Source organism: Myotis daubentonii, chromosome 1, assembly GCF_963259705.1.
Source record: "Myotis daubentonii chromosome 1, mMyoDau2.1, whole genome shotgun sequence".
Classification (NCBI taxonomy): Eukaryota; Metazoa; Chordata; class Mammalia; order Chiroptera; family Vespertilionidae; genus Myotis; species Myotis daubentonii.
The window spans coordinates 19,597,486-19,625,258 of NC_081840.1; the positions used below are offsets into that span (position 1 = coordinate 19,597,486).

General features: G+C 46.1%; 1 protein-coding gene across 7 annotated transcripts in view; it reads right to left on the reverse strand.

Moving 5' to 3' along the window:
• ADCK1 (aarF domain containing kinase 1) overlaps window positions 1-27,773 on the reverse strand; it is a 115,411-nt gene that overhangs the window by 81,865 nt on the left and 5,773 nt on the right. For 6 of the 7 annotated variants that reach the window (XM_059689212.1, XM_059689257.1, XM_059689247.1 and 3 more), the window contains one exon: window positions 25,468-25,551. The exons of the other annotated variant lie outside the window; for it this stretch is intronic. In XM_059689212.1, coding sequence (XP_059545195.1) covers window positions 25,468-25,551 — 84 coding nt within the window. The remainder of the gene's footprint in view (window positions 1-25,467; window positions 25,552-27,773) is intronic. 7 annotated transcript variants of the gene reach the window in all.

A 27,773-nucleotide genomic window follows, 5' to 3' on the forward strand; every position in this document is an offset into this window, starting at 1 on the left:
GGCTCTGAACTGGTTGGTGTGCCTATGAAAGGCATGCTTTCAGGTGAGGAGCTTGCTCTCTCTATGAATTAGTTCCTCCAGTGTCAACAAAACCCCGATGTCAAAGGACCAAAAAAATACAGGGGGGAAAACAACATGATAAATACAATATTCTAGGTTTACTCCCTCAGGGATCTCATTCAGGGTAACGGTTGTAAATACCATCTACCCACTAACATCACACATGGGTAACTATACAAGAGTTTTTTTTTAATATTCTGTCTCTTCAAAGGTAATCACTTAAACAAAAATAAAACAATGTAATGTAGAGTTTATAATACATGTAAAAGCAAAATGTATTGCATCATAAAGGCTGGGAAGAAAGAAAGTATACTATTGTAAGATTCTTATATTCTGTGAAGTAGTATAATGTCATTTGAATGTAGACAGTGACAAGTAAACACTGTATGCTATAAACTAATATAATCACTAAAATAACAAAAAGAATTATAGCTCATAAGCCAAAACAAAGAGATGAAATGGGATCATTTTTCCTTACTGAGTAGTATTCCGTTGTATAACTATATCACAATTCATGTATTCATTTATCTGTTAAGTATAAATAAAGCTGTTATAAACATTCAGGTACATAAACATATGCTTTCATTTCTCATGAGTAAGTATTTAGGAATGTAATGATCAAACTGTTTGATAGGTATATGTTTAACTTTTTAAGAAATTTAACAGGAGTGCATTATGCTAAGTGAAATAAGCCAGTCAATGAAGGAAAAATACCACATGATCTCACTCATTCATGGATAATAGAGACCATTATAAACTTTTGAACAATAATAGATACAGAGGCAGAGCTGCCTCAAACAGATTGTCAAACTGCAGTGGGAAGGCCACGAATGGTTGGGGGACAGGAGGGAGGAAGGTAAGAGATCAACTGAAGAACTTGTATGCATGCATATAAGCATAACCAATGGACATAAGACACTGGGGGGTAGGGGAGGCCAGGGGATTGTCAAGGGCGGGGGGGGGGGGAGGACACATATGTAATACCCTTTGTAATACTTTAAGCAATAAAAAAATAAATAATAATAATAATAATAATAAAGAAATTAAACAATTTTGTGAAGTGGCTGTACCATTTTAAATTCCCATCAACAGAGTATGAGAGTTCCTCCACATCCTGCCAATGCTTATAGAGTAAGTCTTTTTCGTTTTAGTCATTCTAACACATGTGTAATGTTACTTCATTATGGTTTAAATTTATGTTTCCCTAAGAGTAATGATGTTAAGCATATTTTCATGTGCTTATTTGCCATCTGTATATTTTCTTTGGTGAAATGTCCATCCAAATCTTTTGTCCATTTTTAAATGGCTTGTTTGGTTTCTTATTATTAAGTTGCAGGAATTCTTTAAATTGCCATATACGAGTACTTTATTTAATATATGATTTGAAAATATTTTCTCCCAGTCTGCAGTTTTTCTTTCTTTTCATATATATAAATAAAATCTATCATTTAGAAATTTCTCCTAAGAAAATAGTCCAAGACATGAAAAAGAAAATAGGTAAGTAAATTGTGTAACAGTTACACAATGGCATATTAGGTAGCCATTTTAAATGAACACTATGCAGCAACATGTAAAAATGCTAATAACACGTTAAATGAGAAAAACAGTTCATGATATTAATAAAACATTATGGATATAATAGAAAAGGGTTAGAAGAGAGTATATCAAAATCATACTGTTTAAACTGGTAAAAGGCTAGGTAATTTTTCTTTTTTTTCTTTTTTAAACATATTTTATTGATTTTTTACAGAGAGGAAGGGAGAGGGATAGAGAGTTAGAAACATCGATGAGAGAGAAACACCGATCAGCTGCCTCCTGCACACTCCCCACTGGGGATGTGCCCGCAACCCAGGTACATGCCCTTGACCGGAATCGAACCTGGGACCCTTCAGTCCACAGGCTGATGCTCTACCCACTGAGTCAAACCAGTTAGGGCTAGGTAATTTTTCTTGACTCTAATTTTTTTATAATAAAGTTATTGCTTTAGTTATTTTTATTTTTAAAATCCTATCTAATAAAAGAGAAACATGGTAATTGGCATACGACCGCTACCCTTCCCATTGGCTAATCAGGGCAATACGCAAATTAACTGCCAGCCAAGATGGCTGCCGGCAGCCAGGCAGCTTGAAACTAACATGAGGCTTGCTTGCTTCAGTGACGGAGGAAACCAACGTTCCCCGCCTGCCGCTGCAGGCCTCTGAGCCTGCAGTTTAAAAAACATTGTAACGAATATAGAAGGTAAACAAAACCCCAGAAACCTGCAGCCAGCAGGATCACAACATTGTAAGCAAAGGCCAGAAACCTACTTCCAGCAGCGGAGGCCTAAGAGCTGGAGCCAAGCCTCAAAGCTAAAGCTGGCCCAGAATAAAAAAAAAGAAAGAAAAAAAGGAGTGGTTGGGAGCTTCAGTCACCCCCAGCCTTAAAACAGCCCTCAGCTCCTTACCCAGACTGGCCAGGCACCCCAGTGGGGACCCCCACCCTGAAGGGTGTGTGACCAGCTGCAAACAGCCATCATCCCCTCACCCAGGCTGGCCAGGCACCCCAGTGGGGACCCCCACCCTGATCCAGGACACCCTTCAGGGTAAACCAGCCGGCACCCACCCATGCACCAGGCCTCTACCCTATATAGTAAAAGGGTAATATGCCTCCCAGCACCGGGATCAGCGTGACAGGGTGCGGCGCCCCAACCGCCCCCCCCCCCATGGGCCCTGCTCTGTGTGTGACGGGGTAGAGCCATAACCTCCCCATCGGCCCTGCCCTGAGTGTGAGAGTGGCGGCACCCCAACCCCCTGATCAGCCCTGCTCTGTGGATGATAGAGGGCGGCGCCCCAACCCCCTGATGGGCCCTGCTCTGTGCGTGACAGGGGGCTGTGCCCCAACCCCCTGATTGGCCCTGCTCTGTGCGTGACAGGGTACAGAGCCCCAACCCCCCTGATGGGCCCTGCTCTGTGCATGACAGGGGGCGGCGCCCCAACTCCCCAATCGGCCCTGCTCTGAGCCCGACCAGGGGCTGCACCTAGGGATTGGGCCTGCCCTCTGCCACCCGGGAGCAGGCCTAAGCCAGCAGGTCGTTATCTCCCGAGGGGTCCCAGACTACGATAGGGCACAGGCCGGGCTGAGGGGCCCCCCTCCCCCCCGAGTGCACAAATTTTTGTGCACCGGGCCTCTAGTTGAGATATAATTCACATACCATAAAACTTACCATTTTTAAGTGTACAATTCAATAGTGGTTACTATACTCACTAAGTTGTGCGACTACACCACCATCTAATTCCAGAATATGTAGAGAGCGCCTGGGAAGGCACATGAGCATTTCTCTAATTATTGTCAGCTGAATCCAGTGGCCTTGGCAGAGCCGCATCCTGGAAACACACCTTGCCAGAGGTAGGAACGTTGTCAGCTTGACCTTCAGCCCACGTGCCAGGGGGTGGGTTTCGTTATCTAAATCCAGCCAAGCACCAGGAATGAATACGACTCAGGCCCCCCAAGAATGCACATAATCTCCTTTGTCTTGACCTTTAGTAAAACTTCCTGGTTTTCGCTGTATAAAATAAACATGCTGTATTGGCTCTGGGACCCTGTCTCTCCATCAGAGGACAGTGTTCCCACCCAGTCCCAGCTTTCCCTACTGTATTTGTGTCTCTTTCATTTTCTCAATCCCCCCTAGCCCCTACTTAGGAACCAGACCACTCTCTAGCCGTGCTGGACTCGGAAAATAAAGAAATATTTACAAGAATATATAAACTGCTAATTTTAAATCAATTATAGTATTTTAGACACATTTTATATAAATATCCATCTTGAGTCTTTTAAACAAAAGATTCCTGTCTTCATCCAATTTCTATGTGTTCATTAATAGATGATAAAGGCTGTGAATGCCCACGTACGTATGTTTCCTATCATCTTACGTTTTACTAACACCCAAGTTCAGTTAATAATTTCATATTAAAATGAGAATCAAACTTAAGTTGCCAAATGACTTGTCAGCATAATACAAGTATAAATAGGTCCCTGATTTGTAATTTTCACATACTCTTCTCCATAATCACTAGTTTCTATTTGAATTGTTGGCTCACTGTACCAGCATATGATATAAGCTGCTGGGAACAAATCTTGCTCATCAGACACTGTGATAATGGTCCTCAGTAGTGAATTCACAGTCACTTACAGTGCATGAAACCTTGGACACACATTATCTCACTGACCCAGGCAAGAGCCTTGAAGTGGGTACTATCATTCTCCCCACTGCACAGATGCAGGAATTGAGGCTCCAAAAAGTTAGGGGCCTTGCAGGGTTATTCAGCCAATAAGTAGTAGATACAGGGTTTGAGTCATTATCTTCTGATTCCAAAACCTGTCCCTTTCTACTAAAATCTGCTGCCCCTCCAAACACACTGTTAAGCATTCCTCATGAACTCAAAGAAAAAAAATCCAGGCAGCCAGTGCTTGCTATGGGCCCACCGTGTTGCCCTCCCCCCACTCCTGCCCCAGCTGAGCCTCAGCTATATCCAACAGCTGGGCCACACGACCGCCATGGCGCCTGGCCATGTCTGGCCTCCCAGGAGCTGTTCCAATAAACCAGCTAACAGCATGGAGATTAGGAACAAATTCATGAACATACAGCGGCCTGGAAAGCACCACTTGCACAAACAAAGATCAGAGAACCACTGGAAGTGAGGGAGGCCCAGGAGGCATAAGGCCTCCCACTGAAAACACTGGACAAGACCACAGACCATGAGGCCCAAGGAGGCGGAAGGGACAGGGCACTGGTCACAATGGAAAACAGAAAACAGCTTTCAGTGATAACCCCCCAAAAGTCCCCACTGCCTTCGGTATGACATTCAACTCCTACCAGGCCCCGCATGATGCAACCCAGGCACCCTCCCACCTCGTATCTTACCTCCCCACTCACTCACTATCCACCCGCCCCCCCCCCAACCCCCTTAGTGATCAGTCACCTCCTGTGCCATCTTCTGCCTCCCAACTACTTTGCACGGGAAGATCCACAATTTTACCACTCTCTTCCCTTCTCACCTGTCAAAACCCTCTTCAGCCAGGACCCAGGCCTCCCTCCCAGCCCTCCCCTCTTCCTAGCCCCAGATGGCCCATTCTCCTCTCCTCCCGCCCCCAACCCCCCCCCCCCGCCATCTCCCTCTCACAGGCGATGCTACTGCCTCCCCCCATCCCAGAACTAACAGCAGAGCCAGGAGTTCCACCCTGTGTAGCTCTCAATCCTCCCTTTATCTGAGCCTCCCTTGGAAATAACGGGGCTCCGGCCCATGCCACAGCTCTGGGGCTATGTTCATCTGCTCTGCTCTGGCTCAGCCAATGGAAAGCAGGGAAGCAACCCCAGACATGGCCATGGTGCAACCAAACTGTGACCCAAAGTGTGAGCAAGTCAAACAATGCAAGGGATGGCCACTCATCCTGCAGGAGTCAGCTCAAAGTCCCTTTCCCCCTGGTCCACAGGAGAGGTGGGCATAAGAGGATGGGGCTGGCACCAGCTGGACATTGGTACCCAGTCTCCAAACTAAGTCAGGGGTGGGAAGTACACAATGGCTTAGCAGTTCAGCGACAGTATCAGGGAAGATGCTACAATGATGTTCCCGTCAGAGGGGAGACCAGGCAAAACAGCCCCCAAGGCCCCTTTCGGCAGCTGGTCCTTGGGGAGTCACAGCAGGCCCCCAGGGCTGCATCACACGCTCCAAACCAAGACAAATTTCTGTGGAGCATGAAGTGTATCAACAAAAGCTGCCCCAGAAGTGCAGGCATTTACTGACCCAGCACCATCTCACACTTGGCTATTATACTGTGAGAGTCGTATCATGACCAAACTACAATTCCAGGAGCACTTCAAACCCAGAAGTCCCAGAGAAACGCAGAGAAGTGGGTGTTGAGTGGTAACTCTGAAGGACACTGAGAGGGATGACCATGGGAAGGTTATGTGTCCATATCCAGCAAGAATCTAGAAGGACAATGCAATAAAAATGTAACATTTTAGCCTGACCGGTGTGGCTCAGTTGGTTGAAGTGTGGTGCTATACAACGAAAGTTCACAGGTTAGATTCCAGTCAGGGCATATACCTAGGTTGTGGGTTTGATCCCCTAGGGGGCAACCAATCGATGTTTCAACCTCACATCAATCTCTCTCTCTCTCCCTCCCTCCCTCCCTCCCTCTCCACCTCCTATTCTCCCTCTTTAAAATCAATGAAAGTATGTCCTCAGTAAGGATTTAAAAAAAAAACACTTTAACTAAGTTACTAACACTTATTAAGTACTTACTATGTGTTAAATGAGATAATATGTGTATTATCTCATTTAATTCCACAACCACCCAAAAAGATAGACACAATTATTATCCCCTATTTTACAGATGAAGAAGCTATGGTTCAGAAAGGTTTAATTACTTGGTAAAGGCACCCAGCTAACTAGTGCCAAAGCTGGGACCTGAACCCAGAAACTGACTCCTAGACCACAGTGCTCTTTAACCACAGTGAAATATTTCTTAGAATACCTTGATACTTCAGGACAAAAAAGGGTTTTGAACCAGGACACAAGAGATCTGGATTGTGGGCCAATTCTGCCCCTACTTATGTAATCCTGATCAAATCATCCCAGCTCTCTGAACCTTAGCGGGCTCATTTGTGAATGAGAGATGGAGCAGAATCAGGAATAGCAAGTGGGTAACATCGTGTCTCTCCTCTGTGACCACACATCAGACATCACTAATCCACCACAACATGCAGTTACTGAGCCCAGGTGGAGACTCACTTATTCTCCACTCTACTCTAAGACAACAACTACTTATCAATCGGAGTTAGCAAATGAAATATGTTTGCTTTCCCAGAGTTAGATTGTTTCTAAGGCAGTGGTTCTCAACCTTCCTAATGCTGCGACCCTTTAATACAGTTCCTCATTTTGTGGTGACCCCCAACCATAAAATTATTTTCGTTGCTACTTCATAACTGTAATGTTGCTACTGTTATGAATCGTAATGTAAATATGTGATATGCAGGATGTATTTTCATTGTTACAAATTGAACATAATTAAAGCATAGTGATTAATCACAAAAACAATATGTAATTATATATGTGTTTTCCGATGGTCTTAGGCAACCCCTGTGAAAGGGTCATTTGACCCCCAAAGGGGTCGCGACCCATAGGTTGAGAACCGCTGTTCTAAGGTGTCTTCTGACCCTAACAATCTACAACTGTGTTTACTGAGCTTCTCAAGACAACATTTCATTCCAGCCCCACTCCAACTGTAGTTGTCCTGACACCTCAATCTTCCTTCTGCAGAATGGGCATTATGTTACATGTGGTCCGCTCCACTTTCTTTGCTACCCACAATGAACACCACTCCAAGCCAATGCCCAATCTGAGTTACAAAAACTGGATCTACTATCAAGGTGGTCCAGCCAGGACCCTCTCTCACCTCTGCCTCAATCAGGGAGCCCAATAAAGGAGTGATCTAAGGGTAAGGCCACTGACAGGACAGAATGAAGGGGTACAGGTTCCTGTGCATTAAGCACTGTGTCTCCAGAAAATTTCAGTTCAAATGCAAATACTCCCTAGAGGTAGTAATGCAGGAAATTGTTTTCTGTTGTTGTCACTTTGGCAGGAGTTTCTTTAACCTGCCTGTTTTTCCAGCTTCCGCAACTGAGAGTAGAATTCTATGGAATGGGATAGTTTCCAAAAATACAGGTTCTGTTTCAGAGAAGGCCATCCAAAAAGAAAGTTGCAGGAGGGGGCATCTGGGGAGGGCAGCTGCTAATGGCTGAGAAAGCTTAATGAATAAAACATGCTACACAGCTGCCAAGAATATTTGTATTTTAATAGGGAACACGTTTTAGCCAAAGGAATTAATCTCTAATGGTGGAATTACAAGCATCAGCAATGATTTAGGGAGGTATTAAGGAAAGAAAGTTGTTCCAGCATCCCTGAAATCCCAACGAATAGGCTGTGAGTGTGCAAGCCCTCAGCAAACAGTGCACATGCTGCAAATGTAAAAGATTAATAATATTACTGGCAACTTGTGACTCTGCCTGCCAGTGGGCAAGCCTGCCACCACACAGACAAACCCAGATGTCTACAGGAGCCCAGAACACGCACTCTTCAGTCTGGAAAGCATCCATTTGGGAGCCTAGTTGCCAGAAAAACTAAAGAGAACCCTTCCCTCCATGTGCCCCTTAATCATACACACTGAGAAGATACATAATTAATTTGTTCTCAACAGTTACTTTGCCGCTGGAAGAGTGATGGCACTTCCAGAATGACAATTACAGACAGGAAAACCAATGTCAGTCCACAAGCAGAATAACATATGCAGTCAGCCCTCTTCCCTTCCCTTCCCTTCCTTTCGTGTCCCTTCCCTTCCCTTCCCCATCACCTCTGTCCAGGCCATGGGCCTGGGTGTGGAACAGGAGTCTCTTTCACTTCCTCACAGCCTGGAGATGTTGGGGGCTGGTGGGAAGGAACACAAAACAAAACTCAGCAAGATTCAGAGAAAGAGGCCTGATGCTAAGAGGGAATAGGTACAAAGCTCAGGTGCAATGTGAAGATCAACAGGCAGGGCATTTGGGGAGCAACTGAACATGCATAGGAATTAGATGACGTTAAAAAAAAACAAACTCCTGTTAATTTCATTATGTGACATGTGGTCAGCTCCACTTTCTTGTTCATGGTGATAATGACATGAATACTTAGGAAAACACCCGTTGTTAGAGATGCACACGGAAATGACAGGAGAAAAGCCATGATTTCTATCATTTAAAATTCTTCAGCATTGATTACAGCAACATCTTTTAGATCTAGGTGCCCGGTATATGGTTCTTCATATTATTCTCTCTACTTTTTAATTGCATCTGAAACTTTTCATATATTTTGTTTTGAAAACTCAAAGGCAGATCCCAGCCTGTTTTTCCTAACTCTTCATTGTTCCTGTGTTCTCAACCTGAGCTCGCCTCTCCCGTCTCATTTTGTACCACATGGCCTGTCATTCACTCTGCTCTGTCACGCTGGCCTCCTTTCAGCTCTGTAACCGAGCCAAGGATTCCCATCTCAGGGATTTTAGGCTTGCAATTTCCTCTTCCCAGGGCCAGCTTCATGGGCATGTGACCAGTGAGGCCACACTGAGCCCCACACCTGTGATTTAATATGGAAGGACAAATAATGCCAACTCCCCCCTCCAACAAAGATGGCCATGACACAGAACCTGTGAGTGTGTTCCTTACATGGCAAAAGGGAATTAAGGTTACAGGTGAAATTAAGGTTGCTAATCAGCTGACCTTGAGACAGAGAGGTTATCTCAGATTACCCAGGTGGACCCAGTTAACGCTACCTTCACGGTGGGGTTCAGGATCTAAAGGAGGGGCCGATGCACAAATGAAAATGCTATACAAGAAATATGAATTTAGAAGGCATGGGGGGCCAGATGGAGCCTCTTTCTTAAAGAGACACACCAACCTCTGGCCTGGCCCGCCTTTTATTTACTTGAATACACATTTGCCCTTTAACAATGTATACAGACATATCAAAGGTGATGTTTGGTAAACAGTAAAAGGATTATCAGGCTAGGGAATTGCCTTGAGCCACCACTATCTCAACATGAACAATCGTGCTTAGCCTCAGCCCTGCTAACACCCAAGGTCCTTCGGCCTTCCATGTTCCTTGGTGCGCACTCGTGACAGTATGTATCTGCAAGCGGTGGCTTCCCGCACCCAGTGTGGTCACAATGGTCACAAGTGGAACCAGAGAGGTGGCAGAGTGAGGACTTGCCCAGACATTGCTGGCTTTAAAGATGGGGAAAATGCCAAAACCGGTTTAGCTCGGTGGATAGAGCGTCGGCCTGCGGACTGAGGGGTCCCAGGTTCGATTCCGGTCAAGGGCATGTACCTGGGTTGCGGGCACGTCCCCAGTGGGGGATGTGCAGGAGGCAGCTGGTCGATGTTTCTCTCTCATCGATGTTTCTAACTCTCTATCACTCTCCCTTCCTCTCTGTAAAAAAATCAATAAAAATATATTAAAAAAAAAAAAAAAAGATGGGGAAAAGGTGCCACCAGCCAAGGAATGCAGGTGGCCTTCAGAAGCTACAAAAGACCGGCAGCCCCCAGGAGGAACACAGCTCTTCTGATGTGTTCAATTTAGCCCAGTGAGAATCATTTCAGACTTCTGATCTCCATCACTGAAAGAGAATAAATCTGTATTTTTTTGTTGTTGTTTTTAAATCTGCATTGTTTTAAGTCACTAAGTTTGTGATAGTTTGTTACAGCAGCAATGGGAAACTAATAGCTGTCTTGAAATTTTTAATTTTAACTTCGAATTCGTGTTTTACAAGTGAAGCCTGATGGGACAATGGAGCACACACTGAGGGATTCAGCTCACAAAGTCCCAATCCCTAGCGGGCTGCCCACTCCTCACCCCCAGGACCCTGGCTCCTGGGCCCCCCGCCTCCACCCCACAGTCACAGCTGCTTTCCACCCAGGGTGGCAACCAGGTTGCCCAGGTGAGGGAGGCCAACACTCTGCCAATGCCCTTCATCTCCACTGGGAGCCAGGGTGCAGACATAGTGTGGACAAAGGGGCCACATGCTAACCTGACAGGCTCAGGGAAGAACTGCATGGCAGTCTTGCAAACTCAAAGACCGAAAGTAACCACAAAGAATGGTCTGAAATTAAACTTTAACTAAAAGCAGTTATGGTGGGTAGTTATATCCTAGGCCAATATCCTCACTGACAAGTCAACCTTTACCTTAACTGAGCCTATCTGTCTTTTTGCATCTATGATAACATACCCTTTGAAATGTCTAGGTAACTTGTAACTTCCCTTTTTCTGGACCCCTTGGGGCACAACTTAATGTGCTGGGCGCCAGGGCAGATACCACAAATTCCTTCATTATCATGAAAAGTTCCTGCACCCACCTAAATATGTGTCCATCATTTTATTTTTTATCCAATCATAGGGCCTTCCCGCCCCCTTTGCTTTCTCCCGCCTCTCTAGTCTATCACCAATGGCTTTCAGGTAACCCACCTACATCCCTTTCCTTTGATTGCAATATATAAATACAAATGTAACCCGCCATTCTCTGAAGCATTATCTCAATTCGTTGAGGTTCTGCTTCCCGGCTACGTCGACAGTTTGGCTCAAATAAACTCACAAAAATTCTGTACAGGTTTCAATCGTTTTTTTTTTTACATTAACAATAGGAAGGGTCGGAGTCATACACATTATTCAATCCCCCCCCCATATCCCAGACTCGCATCACCACCGCAAGTTCAACAGGCATCTTGGCAGGGACCTCTCACCCACCCCCAATCCTGGTTCCGAGCATGTCCCAGCAGAGGTTGCCATCTCTTGAAAGACAGGAGGACCAGAGATAACTGGGGACCACTGGGGGTGGGTAAGTCAGTATCGCCTTCCTGTGGCCCTGCATCCTAGCCTGTTGTCTCTGTAGGTTAGGATGCAGGGCCACAGGAAGGCCATACTGACTTACCCACGTCCAGTGGCCCCCAGTTTGCTTTTGCAGTGGGCCCCAAAAATTATGTAGCCCACCCTGCCTCTTCGTCTAACAGTCTTCCCTCAGCTCTTTTCTTACTGGTTCTTTCATCACTTTCTAATTTCAACTGAAAAGTCCCCGTCAGAGAGCCCTTCCCCAGCCCATCTTCAGTCACTTTTTTTCCCATGAGCACATTTTATCTCTTTTAGGGCACTCAGCAAGACCTGACATTATCTTGTTTACTAACCTCCCGAATCCTCTACAAAGTGCTTAGTGAGCCTGGCATGTGCCCAGTGCTGTTCCAAGTGCTGTGGATAAAGCAGCAAGCGATCAGATCGAATCCTTGGCCTCCTAGAGTGGACACTCTGAGTTCCATCAACTGATAGTTATCTCTGGTCCCCTCAAGAATAGGCCATTGGGGGAGAAACCAAGATGGCAGCATAGGTTAACGCCGGAGTTTGCTGCTTTGAACAACTACTTCAAAAGTGAAACTAAAACACGGAACGGACATCACCCAGAAACACAGGAACACTGGCTGAGTGGAAGTCCTACAACTAGGAGGAAAGAGAAACGCATACGGACACACAGAGGAGGCGCAGTGCTGAAGTCAAATTCTGAGGTGCGGAGTGCGCGGAGCGGGCTGGCGGCGGAGGGCGCGGTTGTTGTTTTCAATCGGGAGGGAGTCGCAGACTCTGAGCACCAGATCCGGGCGAGTCTTTAGGGACCCAGGCTCAAACGGGAGAAGTGGACTGTCTGGCTTCGGTCAGAGCGAGTGCAGCTTTCTCTCCGAGCTTTGCAGCGGGTGCTGGGACTCAGAGAGGCAGAGCCCCTGGGGACAGGACTGAGAGCTGCCATAACTGCTCTCTCCGGACCACCCTGTTGATCCTGTGCGACCCGCCCCGCCCAAGCCCAGCGCAGAACCATTTGCCGGATAGCCTCAGGCAAAGGCTAGATTAGCACCTCCCTAGAGGACAGAAGTTCTCTCACTGCTGACACAGCTGATTCTCATAGCCACTTGGCCTGGAGGTCAAACCCTCCCTGGAATTAGCTACAACAATCAAGATTTATCTATAAGACTCCGAACAAAGACCACTAGGGGGTGCACCAAGGAAGCATAACAAAATGCGGAGACAAAGAAACAGGACAAAATTGTCAATGGAAGAAACAGAGTTCAGAACCACACTTTTAAGGTCTCTCAAGAACTGTTTAGAAGCTGCCGATAAACTTAATGAGATCTACACGAAAACTAATAAGACCCTCGATCTTATATTGGGGAACCAACTAGAAATTAAGCACACACGGACTGAAATAACGAATATTATACAGACGCCCGACAGCAGACCAGAGGAGCGCAAGAATCAAGTCAATGATTTGAAATGTGAGGAAGCAAAAAACATCCAACCGGAAAAGCAAAATGAAAAAAGAATCCAAAAATGCGAGGATAGTGTAAGGAGCCTCTGGGACAGCTTCAAGCGTACCAACATCAGAATTATAGGGGTGCCAGAAGATGAGAGAGACCAAGATATTGAAAACCTATTTGAAGAAATAATGACAGAAAACTTCCCCCACCTGGTGAAAGAAATGGACTTACAGGTCCAAGAAGCGCGGAGAACCCCAAACAAAAGGAATCCAAAGAGGACCACACCAAGACACATCATCATTAAAATGCCAAGAGCAAAAGATAAAGAGAGAATCTTAAAAACAGCAAGAGAAAGAAACTCAGTTACCTACAAGGGAATACCCATACGACTGTCAGCTGATTTCTCAACAGAAACTTTGCAGGCCAGAAGGGAGTGGCAAGAAATATTCAAAGTGATGAATACCAAGAACCTACAACCAAGATTACTTTATCCAGCAAAGCTATCATTCAGAATTGAAGGTCAGATAAAGAGCTTCACAGATAAGGAAAAGCTAAAGGAGTTCATCACCACCAAACCAGGATTATATGAAATGCTGAAAGGTATCCTTTAAGAAGAGGAAGAGGAAGCAAAAGGTAAAGATACAAATTATGAACAACAAATATGCATCTATCAACAAGTGAATCTAAGAATCAAGTGAATAAATAATCTGATGAACAGAATGAACTGTTGATTATAATAGAATCAGGGACATAGAAAGGGAATGGACTGAATATTCTTGGGGGGGAAAGGGGTGTGGGAGATGTGGGAAGAGACTGGACAAAAATCGTGCACCTATGGATGAGGACAGTGGATGGGGAGTGAGGGCAGAGGGTGGGGCGGGAACTTGGAGGAGGGGAGTTATGGGGGGGGGGGGGGAAGGAACAAATGTAATAATCTGAACAATAAAGATTTAATCAAAAAAAAAAAAAAAGAATAGGCCATTGCATATCCTGCACCTCGCACAGTGCCTGGCACACGGTGTGGTGGGTGCTCACTAAATATTAACTGCACTATTTCACTACATGAATGAGTGGCTTAGGTACTTGGCGCTGTGACCGTGTATAGCACAGAGATGTCCCTCTTCCTCCTCTAGCATGTGGGGCGTGAAGCTCTGTTCCATTAGCAAGAAACTGCAGGGAAGGAAAGGCCTGGAAACAGACTGGGGAAGGGGGCGGTACCCCAGATCCTGAACCACGCTGCCTTAAATTAGCCTCACATATGTCCCGCCATTATCAGTCAACAGTTTATTTGTATATTTAAGGGAAGTTATTCTGCTAATTGGACATATGTCTCATGGTTCTACAAGGAAAAGTCTATTAAAAAGGCTTGCTGTCGCCAGCAAGAGCTTTGAGGGAAGTTTTACTCAGGGACAGAAAGGAAGCTGAGTAGATTTTAATTTGTTAGAAAATAGCTGCTTGGGGCCAAGACAGTAAAGAAGCAGGAAATCAAGAACAGGCTATTCGATTATTACTGTTATTAACAAGTGCCTCGCTCACCCTTACGGCTGCAGAGTGCCTTCCATCAACTTTATTAAGTATACCATGGCCTTCTCACTATACCTGCTACTCCAGCAATTCCTATCCTGGAGGCATGGCTGGTGAGGCAAGAGAAATACAGCTTGGCCAGGCCAGGATGAGTATGGCCTCATGGCCCCTGTGGCCCACCCTCCTGGGCACAGGAAGCTGTGAGAATTTGGGAGAAATGGCAGAGGGCTGAGGGGATGGGAGAGAGGTAGCAGAAAACACTGGTTTCTCAAAGCTTGACAAAGGGTTCAAACTCCCTGATACAGCAAAGAAATCCACACCTCAGCTCGCCCGCAGGAATCTAGGAGTCAGCCAGTCCAGAAGAGACAGCCAGTAAGTCAAGTGGTCACAGGCACCTGCTCAGGAGCCACACTATTGTGGATAAATTCAAGACCCGGTTGGGTTGAATGCTGGCACCATATCCTAACCTGTGATTGTGACATTATTTAGAATTGATTGATTTCAGAGAGGAAGGGAGAGGGAGAGAGAGATAAAAACATCAATGACGAGAGAGAATCATTGATCGGTTGCCTCCTATACACCCCTTACTGGGGATCGAGCCTACAAACCAGACATGTGCCCTGACCGGGAATTGAACCGTGAACCTCCTGGTTCATAGGTCGATGCTCAACCACTGAGCCACACTGGCAGGGCCTTGTTTAGAATCTTGAAGAGATCACCCTGGACTGGCTGGGTGGGCCCTAACTCCAAGGACAAGTGTCCTTTTAAGAAAGAGAAGAGAAGATGGAGGCAGAGAGTGGAGTGGTGCAGCCACAAGGAATGCCGGGAGCCACCGGAAGCCAGACACGGCAATGAAGGATCCTTCCTGTGAGCCTCCGGAAGGAGTGTGGCCCTGCTGGCACCTTGATTTTGGACTTCCAGGCTCCAAAACTATGAGAGAATACATTTCTGTTGTCAGTGGCCACCGATTCGTGGTCATTTGTTATGGCAATCACAGGAAACTGAAACCTAATTACTAGACAAGTTAATCAATCTGCCTCAGTTTCTTCATCTGTAAAACAGGGCTGATGACAATCGTATCTACCTCACAGGGTTGCTATGAAGTTCCAGAAGATAATAGAGAGCTCCTAGCATAGCACCTGTCCCTTCATGTTCAGTCCATGTAAACACTTGTTCTTAGCAACGGAAGCCATTAAAAATATGGTTTTCCAGGCCTCAACCCCGGATCATGGAAAATAAATCTTTAGAGTGTATGGTCTAGAAGTCGGCACTTTGTAAGACTTCCCTGGTGACTCTAATTGCCTAAAGGTTGGGAACCAACAGCGAGCTGTCACACTCCCCTCCATGACAGACAGGCAGACAGTATCTCTCCCGGTTTGGGAAAGCTGCCCTTCCAGATACAGATGTCACCACTGTCCTTGGTAAGCCACTACCTACCTTGATGGTAAGGAAGTCCCAGCTTATGCCCACCCTGAATCCTTCATCACATAGCTTCAGCCCATTGCCCTTCACTACCCTCGGCAGAGGTAGAGGCCACTTGGGAGCTTTCCAGCGGGAAATGTAATCAGCAAAGGGAAGCCCAGCTGTGGTTAGTCTGGGACAGGGTGTGAGACAGGTAAGAATAGGCAGCAGCTGTGGTTTCTCCAGCTCTTGCCCCATTAGGTGCAGGTCAATGCAGTACCTCAACACAGCACTGTCTCTGGGGAGCAGGGCGCTCTGCCCTCCTCCACCCACCGTACAAGAACCAGGTGGCCTGGCAGTTAGAAAGCTGCTGCTCTGCGGCAGGAGGAAGCAACCCTGTGTGTCCAGGCAGACTGTGTCGGCAAGGGGACTGCAGACACATGCAAACGAGGAATCAGCTAATGTGATACTCGTGCTGATCAGGATGGAGAAATGCTGCATACAACAACAGCCTCCCATCACCTGAAACCCAGGGGCTTATTTTGTTTCATTTCAGCTGTGGCCTTTGGAAAGCAATCACTGCCTCTGAACAGCAGCAGCAAACACCACCCCAACAGGCAGCTTCCAGCCTGGAGCAGCACCAGGAGATAAACAGGGTGAGCTCGGAGAAGAGAAGAGCTGGAAAGAGAGGGGCCAAACCCAGCAGGAGAAAGACCAAGGCAATGGTGGGTGCAAGCCAGAGTTTGGCCCAGCGTCTACTATAGACGGTGCAGCCTGTGCTTCTCAAAGTGTGACCGGCACCAGTGACAGTGTGCAAAAATGTGGTAAAGAGGCAAATGGGGGTGGTACCCAGAATGCTTATTTGCATATGCATTAGACCCCCTAAAAAGAGAGAGCTAGCCTATCAAATCTGCAATTTCACAGACATTTTTCCCTAGAACAAAACCAAGTAATGGAAAAAGAGTCAACAGAATGAAAAATATCATACAAACAAAAAATGGCTGGTCGTAAGGAAGTGCATGGCAGTGATAAACAACCAAATCATGATTGAGCTCATGCCTGGTTAACTAGGAGGAAGGCTGAAGTCAGGGCAGAAGTACCTGGGGACTGCAATTGTAAGGGTAAGGTGTTATTTCTAAAATAGTGAGTACAGGGGTAATCACTACATTATTTTTATACATTAGCCTGGCACACAGCAGGCTTTTCTTAGGTCTTATATATTTCACATTTTTAAAAAGACAAGAAATACGCAAACCTGGCAAGATGGGACATTGTTATTGGCTGTGGTCTACAGCAATCAAGGGCTTTGAGTGGTCTGCTAGGAACTACAGAGAAGCCACTGTGCTGTGAGCCCCTCCAAGGGAAGCTGGGGTCACGCCAGATTTTCCTCCAGCATCCCCACTGGTGGGAGTGAACCCTCAGATCTCTCCCCAGACCACACCAAGGCCCAAGAGCCCACTCCTACGGAATGTTCCCCAAGTTCAAAAGGCTGTGAGGTCAGGGCCACTGCAGAAAGTTATGCAGCTTTGCAATACAGTACTCGGAGAGCTTTGGGTACACAGAAAACTAAAAAGGACGTGCTAGATTCCATCACAGACTCTCATCCTATTCCAGAGGCCTGGTCCTGAGATGACCCAACTAGAGCAAATTAAATGCAGCTCATGTTCCTGCAGAAATTATCACAAACTGAAAAAGCCGGTCACCAAGAGAGCAAGGATTCAATTTTTCTCCTCCTCTAGGCAGAACACTCTCAGGCAAATGTTCCCTGATGACCAGCAAAAGAGGCACAGAGGGCACGGAAGCTCACTGAAAAGCTTCCACCCCAGGTTGACAGACACCGTGCATGCAAAAGAGCTGTGGCACAATTAGACACCACTGCTCCGGAGGAGGCCTTCCTGGGCATGCACCCCACGCCCGGCTGGGTGAGGAGACCCTCTCCTGTAGGGCTCCTGTCCCCGCTCTTCCTGGCCCAGGAGCTAGTTGCCGTCAGGAACCGGAGCTGGAATGAAGGCAAATCAATCCTCCTGCAACTGTGATTTCACACCCGCCTCCTCACTAGACTGTGAGCAACTGGAAGGCAGAGGACACATCTTATTTTCCTTTACATCTTCTGAGCCTGGGCCTCACACAGAACCTGGCACACAGCAGGCTCCATTAATATGGGTTAAAATGGATGGAAGAATTGGCCCAGCTAGTGTTGCTCAGTGGTTGAGTGTTGGCCTATGAACCAGGAGGTCATGGTTCGATTCCTGGTTAGGGCACGTGCCTGGGTTGGAGTGCGATCCCCAGTAGGGGGCGTGCAGGAGGCAGCCGATCAGTGATTCTCATCATTGATGTTTCTCTCTCTCCCTCTCCCTTCTTCTCTGAAATCAATAAAAGTATGTTTAAAAAATAGATGGAAAGTGGTGGAGACATGTCCTGACTTGGCCAGGATGGTCCCAGCTTTCAGAGAATATTCCTGAAGAGCCAGACACTGCTACAGTTCCCCTTGCAGAACAACAAGCTCTTTAAACTGCCAACTGCATTGCCTTCACTAAGCTGGTAGGATGGTTATCCTGCAAACTGGCAGCTTTTCCATAGCTTAAGAGTTGAAGCGTTTTCCCGAAGCACAGAGCTAGCATCTACCGATTCCTTTAGGGCAGTGGTCGGCAAACTGAGGTTCACGAGGCACATGCGGCTCTTTGGCCCCTTGAGTGTGGCTCTTCCACAAAATACCACGTGCGGGTGCACACGCACAGTGCAATTGAAACTTCGTGGCCTGTGCGCAGAAGTCGGTATTTTGTGGAAGAGCCACACTCAAGGGGCCAAAGAGTCGCATGTGGCTCGTGAGCCGCCGTTTGCTGACCACTGCTTAGGATCTGCACTCCCCTCTACCGAGGAGTGCAAATTCCAATTCTTTGCTGAATTACTGTTTGGTTGATTGAGTGAATGGGTAAAGGAATACGAGGGAGGAGGCTCTATTGCCCTTCTCCCTCTTGCCCTGTTTCCCAAACTGACCCCAAGCAGCACATCAGCCTCAGGGCTCGCACCAGGGGGGATGGACCCCAAGGAAAAGCAACTCCAGCCACTGCAGCTAGTTGGCAAGAACAACTGCCCAACCCTCCTCTTCTTGGCAGGGTCCGGGCGTGTGGTCCCGGTCCCCATAATGAAAAAAAAACAAAAAAAAAAACAACTGCCCAAGCTTCTTTGGTTCCACTTTCTACCCAACTTGGCTTTCCCCCAAGTTGAAAATTGATAAATGGAGACAATCAAGTATCAAATGCAAAGAATAAGAGATTGGACAAGACCTGGATATCCAAGCCCAAGCCCATGATCTGCCACAAACCTGCAGAGGCCTGAAGAAGTGACATCACGCCTCTGGACCTCCGGTTCCACCTCTGAATATCAAAGGCTTGAGCTAGCTGATGCCAAAGATGGCTTTCTCAAGTTCAATGGAATAATTATAAACAGAGGCTTCACCCCACCTTGGCCCCTTACTCTACTCCTCTGGCCAATATCCACTGGTCATACTGAGTCCCTTTCCCCTGCAAACACCCTACCATATGCCATGGTTCTTAAGAGTGCCAGCATATGACCCTCCCTCTTAATTCGGATTTCAGTAATGCCAAAATTGCTATACCCTACTCAAGCATCTGTGTCCTTCAACAAGGTCAGGTGTAAAGGCTAGCTGAAATTAGTAGGCACAAAAGGTCCTTGCAGCACATTTAAAACTATCTCCCATTCTGAGGGTAAATATTGCAGGTGAACTTCCTATCTCTGTTTCACACAAGCACGTGGAGGGAGCGCCATCAGAGGTGTAATGCTTCTGACTTCTCCTCTCCCTCTCCCTCACGCCTTGTGGCAGGAGGAACTGCAGCTGGTGAGTTGGGAGAAGCACAGCATGGTGGGCTCAGCCCTTCTTCTCTCCTCCCCTTTGAGACCTTCATACCTGCAGAGCACTGGTATTCAGTGCCTCCCTGACCTAGCATGCAGGCCCCTATCTGAGAGGCTTGCCCTACAAGTCTATGCCTGGTAGATAAGTCTAACAAGTTCAGGGGAGAAGTCCAACAAAGCCCACTCACTCACAGACCCAGGACACATGCTCCAGCCCAGCATTTATCAGTAACAGGCTGACAGTTTGCTCCCTACCTGCCAGAGTCCTACAACTCCTGGGTTCTGCTTCTTGGGCAAGGAGGAAAAGAGCATTAATCATTCCCTCCTCCTGCCCAAATATTAAGTATTATAGTAACTAATAGGAATACCCACTGCTGTCCTAAAGCATCTGATACCATGGGAGCCCGGTGACCCAGTTAGTGACACAAAACTGAATTCTGCTACAAAGCTTCCTAGTCATGCCCTGGCCAGTGTTTCTAAATGGTTAGAGCATTGGCCTCAGCACCAAAGGGTCCCAGGTTCATTCACAGTCAAGGGCACATTCCTGGATTGCAGGTTCCATTCTCACCCTTGGTCAGGGCAGGTAAGGAGACAACTAATCGATGTGTCTCTCTCCCATCAATGTTTCTCTCTCCGCCCCCCCCCCTTCCCTTCAACTCTCTCTCAAAATCAACAGAAAAAAATAACCTCAGGTGAGGATTAACAAAAAATAAATAAATAAATTAGCAAACTTCCCAGTCACAGCAGCAATCAAGGTCCCCTCTCATTAGTAGGACTCTGATTAAGAAAGGAAAAGGCCCATGCAACCCCTCTCTCTCTCTCTCTCTCTCTCTCTCTCTCTCTCTCTCTTTCACACACACACACACACACACACACACACGCGCGCGTGCGCGCTCACTCTTCTACTCACTGTCTGACATCTGACAGAGTAAAAGCTCAAAAAATATTCAGAAACTGGTAACTTTAAGCATTCGCATTCATTTAAGGTTTAGTAAAACTTCGCTCTAGAAGTTTCCATGGCATAAAACTTGGCATCTGGTCTCTCTATGACCTACCTCTAATTGTATTTGCCAGTGTGTCCATTCACTCACCCTTACCCTAGTCTCCAGACACAGAACTAATGTCTGTTTCCTACAGACGATCTCTAAAATTTTACCCATCAACCAAAATCATCTTGTCCTCAGTGCCATGGGTTTCAGTCTTAACCACCTTTCCAAACCCAGCTCAAATACCCCCTAATTAATTCAGTCTCACCCATCTGAGGCCACTGTCCCTACTTCTGTATTCCTTGGGAGTTTTAACTACACTGGGGTGAACAAATCAGTTAATATATTGTAGATAATTAGAGGCAGGTTTCTCACTGTCAGAAAAATAAGGTAAATGTAAGGAAAAGGAGAAGGCTAACTGAACTCTGTGATGTTAGACTAAAATTGAAGATATCAGTATGAACTCATGATTTTTAATGGATGGGTGAGTGCATGGATGAACAGATAGATATAAAGATAGATGAGTGTATTCATGAATAAGTAAACTACATATATTTCCTGGCTCTGTCTCTTTGGAGAGTCTAGAAACAATAACACCCCAAAAGCATATGCATCCACACCTTGGTTTCTAAATATCATTCTCCAATAAAAGGAGAAGTGACTGATTACAAGGCTAGAGCAAGGAAAATATAAGGAGAGCCTGGGGCATCTTGTGGTACCAAAAAATTGAGATGGTGTCCAAAAATGATAAAGCATATCAAAAAGACACAGGGCCCGGCCAGGGTGACTTAGTGGATTGAGCATCGTCCCATGCACCAAGAGGTCACTGGCTAGATTCCCAGTCAGGGCACATGTCCAGGTTTGAGGCTCAACCCCCAGTAGGGGGTATGCAGGAGACAGCCGATCAACATTTCTATCTCTCCCTTTCCCTTCCTCTCTCTCTCTAAAAAATCAATAAAAACATATTTAAAAAAATAAAAAGACAGGAGAAATCTGATGAGTTCCCAATGGCCACCGTTTGAACAATTTGGATAATAAAATTAATAATAATTGTTTTGGGATTATAACTCATAGAATAAAACAAGTGTCCATGAGTTCATAGTGATAAAAAAAATTTTCAGTAAAGAACTGAAGGAGAAGGGACACTTCTTCCTTATAGAAGAATTCCAATTAATAAACGTAGAAATAAGAACAAGAGAAATCATTAACTTGTTCGTTAAAATGATAAGGAGCCAACAAGGCAAACTCTGTGCTTCTGAGTCGCCTCTCTGGCTGGATTAAATAATCCCCGTGTTTAATTACGTCAAGCCTCTCATCTCGGTTCTTACAAACTCAGTTGGGGCAAAGCCACTGCTACTGCTTTACAGAGAGAGGTGCTTCGTGGTGAGCCAGAAGCCAAAATGGCTCAAATTCTACCCACACCGTCCAAACCTCTCCTCAGACTGTTTTGGAATTTCTGAATTTCATTTCTTCCTGAGAGATAAGTCCTGCTGTGACCTATCAAAACCCTGATTGTGCTTTAAGATCCAGCTTGCTCCTCCGAGATTCCCCAGTGTATCAGGACCCATTTAGTTGCAAGTAATAGAAAACTGAACTCAAACCATGCTAAGCAAAAAGAGAATTTCCTGGCACACATAACTAAAAAGTCTAGCGGTAGTCTGGCTTTAGTCTCCGTTAGATCCAGGGACTCAAATGACACAACTCTCCACAATACTGGCTGCATTCACAAATGGGCTTTCCAGTCAAGGGGGCAAGACGGCTACCAGTAGCCCTAAGCCAACATCCAATACTCTCTGCTCATCCAGCAGAAAAGACACTGTCCTATGGGAGACACCCCCAAAAGTCCTGGAGCTTATGCTCACTGCCCAGCCTGGCACAGGTGCCCTCCCTGAATCAATCTCTAGGGCCAGAGGAATGGGCCTAAGTCACATGCTCACTCTTGTAGCTGAGGATGGAATGAGCCCCATTCAAACCTCATGGTGAGTACCTGAGACATGACTAATTCCCCAAAGGAAAGTTTGGATGAGAATGGTTCTTGATAAGAATGGTTCCTGAGATATAGAATTAAGATATGTCCACTTTACCCCAACCCCTCGGTCAGAATAAACTGTCCTACATCCTCCAGCCCATTGTCTGAACGTCAAGCATCCTGAGCACCAGGGATCTCATTCTCAAAGCCCCTGGGCCCCACCCCACACCCTCAGCTGCCTAGCAAAGTGCCACTGGGCCCCTAGGAAACACTCCACATCGGGTCCCACTCCCTCCCGATCCAGGGCTGAGTCACTGAGATCCAAGTCAGCTGAGCACCAACCTTGAAAGTGCCTGCCAAGCTCGTCCCCTGGCTCTGGCGTACTCCAGGACCTGGGGACGCTGCCTTGACAGGTGAGATAATTACGTTTTACCCTTCGCTCACTCCTTTATCAGTCACTCGGATGAGAACAGATAAGTGTTCTGATGGAAGAACACACTCCTGCAGTATTTACCTGTTCTCTTTAGTGCCAGCCAGCTCGTCCTTCCAAGGCACAACTCTAGGGCCAGCCCACACCCGTTATATGGTGCCAACTACCATGTGCTGCCCTCTTGTCAAATGCCAGGCTGCACTCTCTTATTCAATTTCCCCAGGCCCTGCGGCACCCCGGCCTTTCAGATAACTTACATATGGAAGGCGACTGTCTCCATGGCACCCCTGCCCCTGCCTGCCCTGCCCTTGGCCCTCTCTGCAGAATGTTGCTCTGGTGAGTTCCAAGGCCCATAGCATTAGTTAGATGGACAAAGGAGGGCAGAGAAAAGGGGAGAGGGCGGGGGGGCATTAAGTGCTACAGACTTTGAGACCTTCCAATACAAACTTTCACTCATGCATTCATTCAACAAACCTTTATTCTGAACCTACTGTGCCCGGGACACTGTTGTAGGTGCTTCAGACGCAGAGAAACACAACACAGACAAGTTCCTGTGCTCATGGAGCGCACCTTCTAGAAGCCATCTGACTTATTTACATTTACATTTCACAAAATATTCCTTAATGATGGGTATAACCATCTCCAGCCTACAGACAAGGAAAATGGCAGTTCCCAAAAGGACTTCGCCAAAGCTGAGGCACAAACTCAGGTCTTCTGATTCCAAACCTTACTCTCTTTCTGGGGCCTCTCCCAAGGCAAGTAGCTAGCAAGGTGCAGCTTGGCATTGACACAGACATTCAATCAACTCAGTCCCAGGCATCATCACTAGAGGTAGAAGTTATAAAAAAGACCCAATCCCTGATTGAACAGAATCTATAGTCTTAAGAGAGAAAAAGACCAACTATCATTTGTGGCAGGAATAAAGGTAGGGTGATTAAATTCAAAGAGGAATCTGTCTCTAAAATAATACACAGGAAATAATGACCTCCTTCAGGCAGGAAAATTGGGATCCTGAGGAACAGGGATCTGAGAATCATTTTGTATGTTCAAATATTATATATTTTGAATTGTGTGCAATGCAAAACTATTTCCTATTAAATGACACTTTGAGGATGCAATCAGCCAAATCCTGAATGTGGAAAATTCTAGGGGATAAATGATCTGGTTCTTCAATAAGCAAAAAAGCTCAAAAAAATAATGAAAGAAAAGAGGCAGGGGAAATATAGATTTGAAAGGATTCAGGAAACATCAACCAAATGCAATATTTGTACCTTATTTGGATCCAGATTTGAACAAACCAACTTTAAAAATATTTTGGGGGGACAACAAGGAAGATTTAAATGTGGACCATTAGAAGTTATTAAGGAATTATTTTTGTTAGGTATGATCATGGTTTCTTTAAAGGTCCTTATCTATTAGAAATACATACTGAAGTACTTACACATGAAATAATACAAAGCCTGAGACTTGCTTTTAAATACTTCAACAAATAATAATAATAATAAATAAATGCATAAAAAATAAACAAAGGAATAAAGGGGGAAGTAATAAGACAAGATTAGCAAAATAGTGATCATTGATGAAGCTGAATGACAGTTCCACAGGACTTCATAACACTATTCTCTCTACCCCTATGGATGGCTGAAATTTCCATAATGAAAATGTTAAATAAATTTTTAAAAATTAATTATTCCATCCACCAAAGATGATTGATAAGGGGAGATGTTTGAGCTGAGTCTGGAAGGATGACTTGGAATTTTCTAAGGGGCAAAGGGCTGAGCAAAGACATATCTTTCTGGAGGATCCAAAAGTATCTACATTTGACCCCAAACTCAACTTACATTCAACAAAGATGCCCTCTTACTTGATGCCCCAACTCTCTGGCATATCTAGTCACAGCATCAAAATCAACCACCCTATTCCAAGTGAGAACAGAGTGTGTGGAGTCGACAGCTCCACCCAGAGGCCTACAAGAGGCCCCAGTGTCGCCCTCAGAGGACAGAAAAACAATTAACCTCTTTCAACTGGGTTTTGCCTGACAAAGCAGTTTGGAAGCCAGCTGAGTTATCTCAGAGACAGAGCCTTCCTTCCTCCTGAGTCATCCCAGAAACACACCCCAGCCTCCCTGACAGTGCCTAGTAGATCGATGGTCTTGGCACTACAGGATCCAGCTTGATGTCAGCCTGGCAGCCCAGCCCCTTCTGGCTGCCACAGCACCTCCAATGAGGAGGTGGTCCTTCCCTCCTTCCTCCCCAGCCCCCATCCTCGATCCCCACACTGGCCCCTGCACACAGGAAGTGTGCTGCCTTTGCAGCCACTTCGGGACTTACTCAGTCCTGGTCAGGCTCAGACGGGTCCCAAGAGTCCTTACCTCAGAGCGAAGCTGTGCATACTCCTCCGAGCCATAGGGGACACTCCTCAAGGAAGTGAGATAGTCATAACTGATGACAGCTGTCTGCGAAGCAAGGAAGGGGAAAGCTTAGTGCCCCGGCATCAAATAGGACCCCTCTGCCAAAGAACTAAAGCTGCAGGCCCCTAACATTGGGGAACCGGTAGTCCCACCCCTCAGACACTCTGCCCCCAGATTTTTTTTTTGATGTTTAAAGTATTACATATGTCTCCTTTTTCCCCGATTCTGCCCCCAGGTCTTAACCTGGCTGGCTTTTTCCTGCTAATCAGAGCTCTGCACAAATGCCACTTCTGCAGAGTTCCAATCTAAAGTTGCCTCACCCACCAGGAACTCTCAATTGTCTGTCATAACAAACCACCATCCAAAATTACTTGCTCACTTGTGTCCTTGTATATGGACTGTCTCGCCTGTGCTAGAATTTCAGCTCTATGGGCGCAGGGGCTTGTCCTTACCGTGGCAGGCATATAGGTAAATGCTCAGTAAATACTAATTGAATGAGGGCTGTTGGGTAAGCGTATCCCACTCTCTGTATCACTAATAAACATAATTTTATATTTATGTTTGCCCTAGTAGCATAAGTTTTGATTCTTGGTCCCTTGGCCAAAACTCCAAGAGAAGCCCCCTTAACCCCGGGTGAATCAGAAGACTACAGTCTCCCAGATATCTCAGGCATGGAGGAGCTGTGGAGATTGCCTCGCCCAAACATCCCCTTTTAGAACTGAGCAACTGAGGTTAAGGTGAGGACACACTCACACCCTAGAGCAGTGACGGCGAACCTTTTGAGCTCGGCGTGTCAGCATTTTGAAAAACCCTAACTTAACTCTGGTGCCATATAGAAATTTTTTGATATTAGCAACCATAGTAACACAAAGATTTATATTTTTGATATTTATTTTATACATTTAAATGCCATTGAACAAAGAAAAATCAACCAAAAAAATGAGTTCGCGTGTCACCTCTGACACGTGTGTCATAGGTTTGCCATCACTGCCCTAGAGGTTAAGGTGAAAAGGAAAATAAGAGGGGGCGGGGGGGGGGGGGGAGGGCTTGCAACATAGTTCAGTATCTGGTTAAAACTGTAGTCTTACTTCCCCCCTCTGACTGACTTGGGTGGCGCTGCAGAGCCTAACCCCAGGGCCCAGCCACAGCTGATTTGGGCAGAGCTGCGGAGCATGCCCCCAAGGCCCAGCCAAGACTGACGGACAGAGCTGCAGGGACCCTCAGGGGCCCGCCCGCCACAGGAGATATATAGGTCAGAGCCTCCCCACGAGTTCAGTTCAAGCTTTGGATCCAGAATTCCCCTTTATTTAGCAGATCTGCGAAATAAAGGTTAAACTTTCCTCCCTCAGAGTGCTAGCTGATCATTCTCTCGTGCATTCTGCCACAACAAAGGGGCTTACAAAGCTGATATTGAGAGGAGTTTGTTCCTTCATCTGCACCCCAAACCTTTATTCCACCTGACATATACTTGTTGAACGGCAACCACAACCAAGACCTGGTCACTAAGCAGCGCAGAAGAACAGTCAAGACCAGAGCCCTCTCCTTTAAAGCAGTGATGGCGAACCTATGACACGCGAGTCAGAGGTGACACGTGAACTCATTTTTTTGGTTGATTTTTCTTTGTAAAATGGCATTTAAATATATAAAATAAATATCAAAAATATAAATCTTTGTTTTACTATGGTTGCAAAAATCAAAAACTTTCTATATGTGACACGGCACCAGAGTTAAGTTAGGGTTTTTCAAAATGCTGACACGCCGAGCTCAAAAGGTTCACCATCATTGCTTTAAAGAACGCACAGCCTAGTGGCTGGTTTATAAAGCACTGGTAAAGACCTTCCTCCCTTCTGTCCAAGTGTTCAAATCCCTAAGGCTCTATCACACCCTGCTTCCCCATGGCACTCATCCTGACTCCCAGCCCAAGGGCTCACTCCTGTGTCTGAGGCCCCACAGCAGTGGTCGTCGGAGTCACTCATCTTGAGCCAGTGCATGGCTGTAGATTGTTTTCTGACCCAGTCACATGAGCACTTCTCAGCCAGAAGCTCCTTCAAAGCTTTGTCTAAGTGGGACAGTTTGCTTCTACTCCTCAAAGCATATGAGACAATGCTAGACCCCAAAAAGTCACTCAGAAAACACAGAAATCGTTACATAGTCCATGCTCTGCTTATCTATTGTCTGTCGTGATTCCCTGACTCGGCTTTCCCTAGAAGGTAGGCACTACAGCAGCCTCCCCTCTGAGCTAGGCCAGGGAGAAGACTTGATAACAC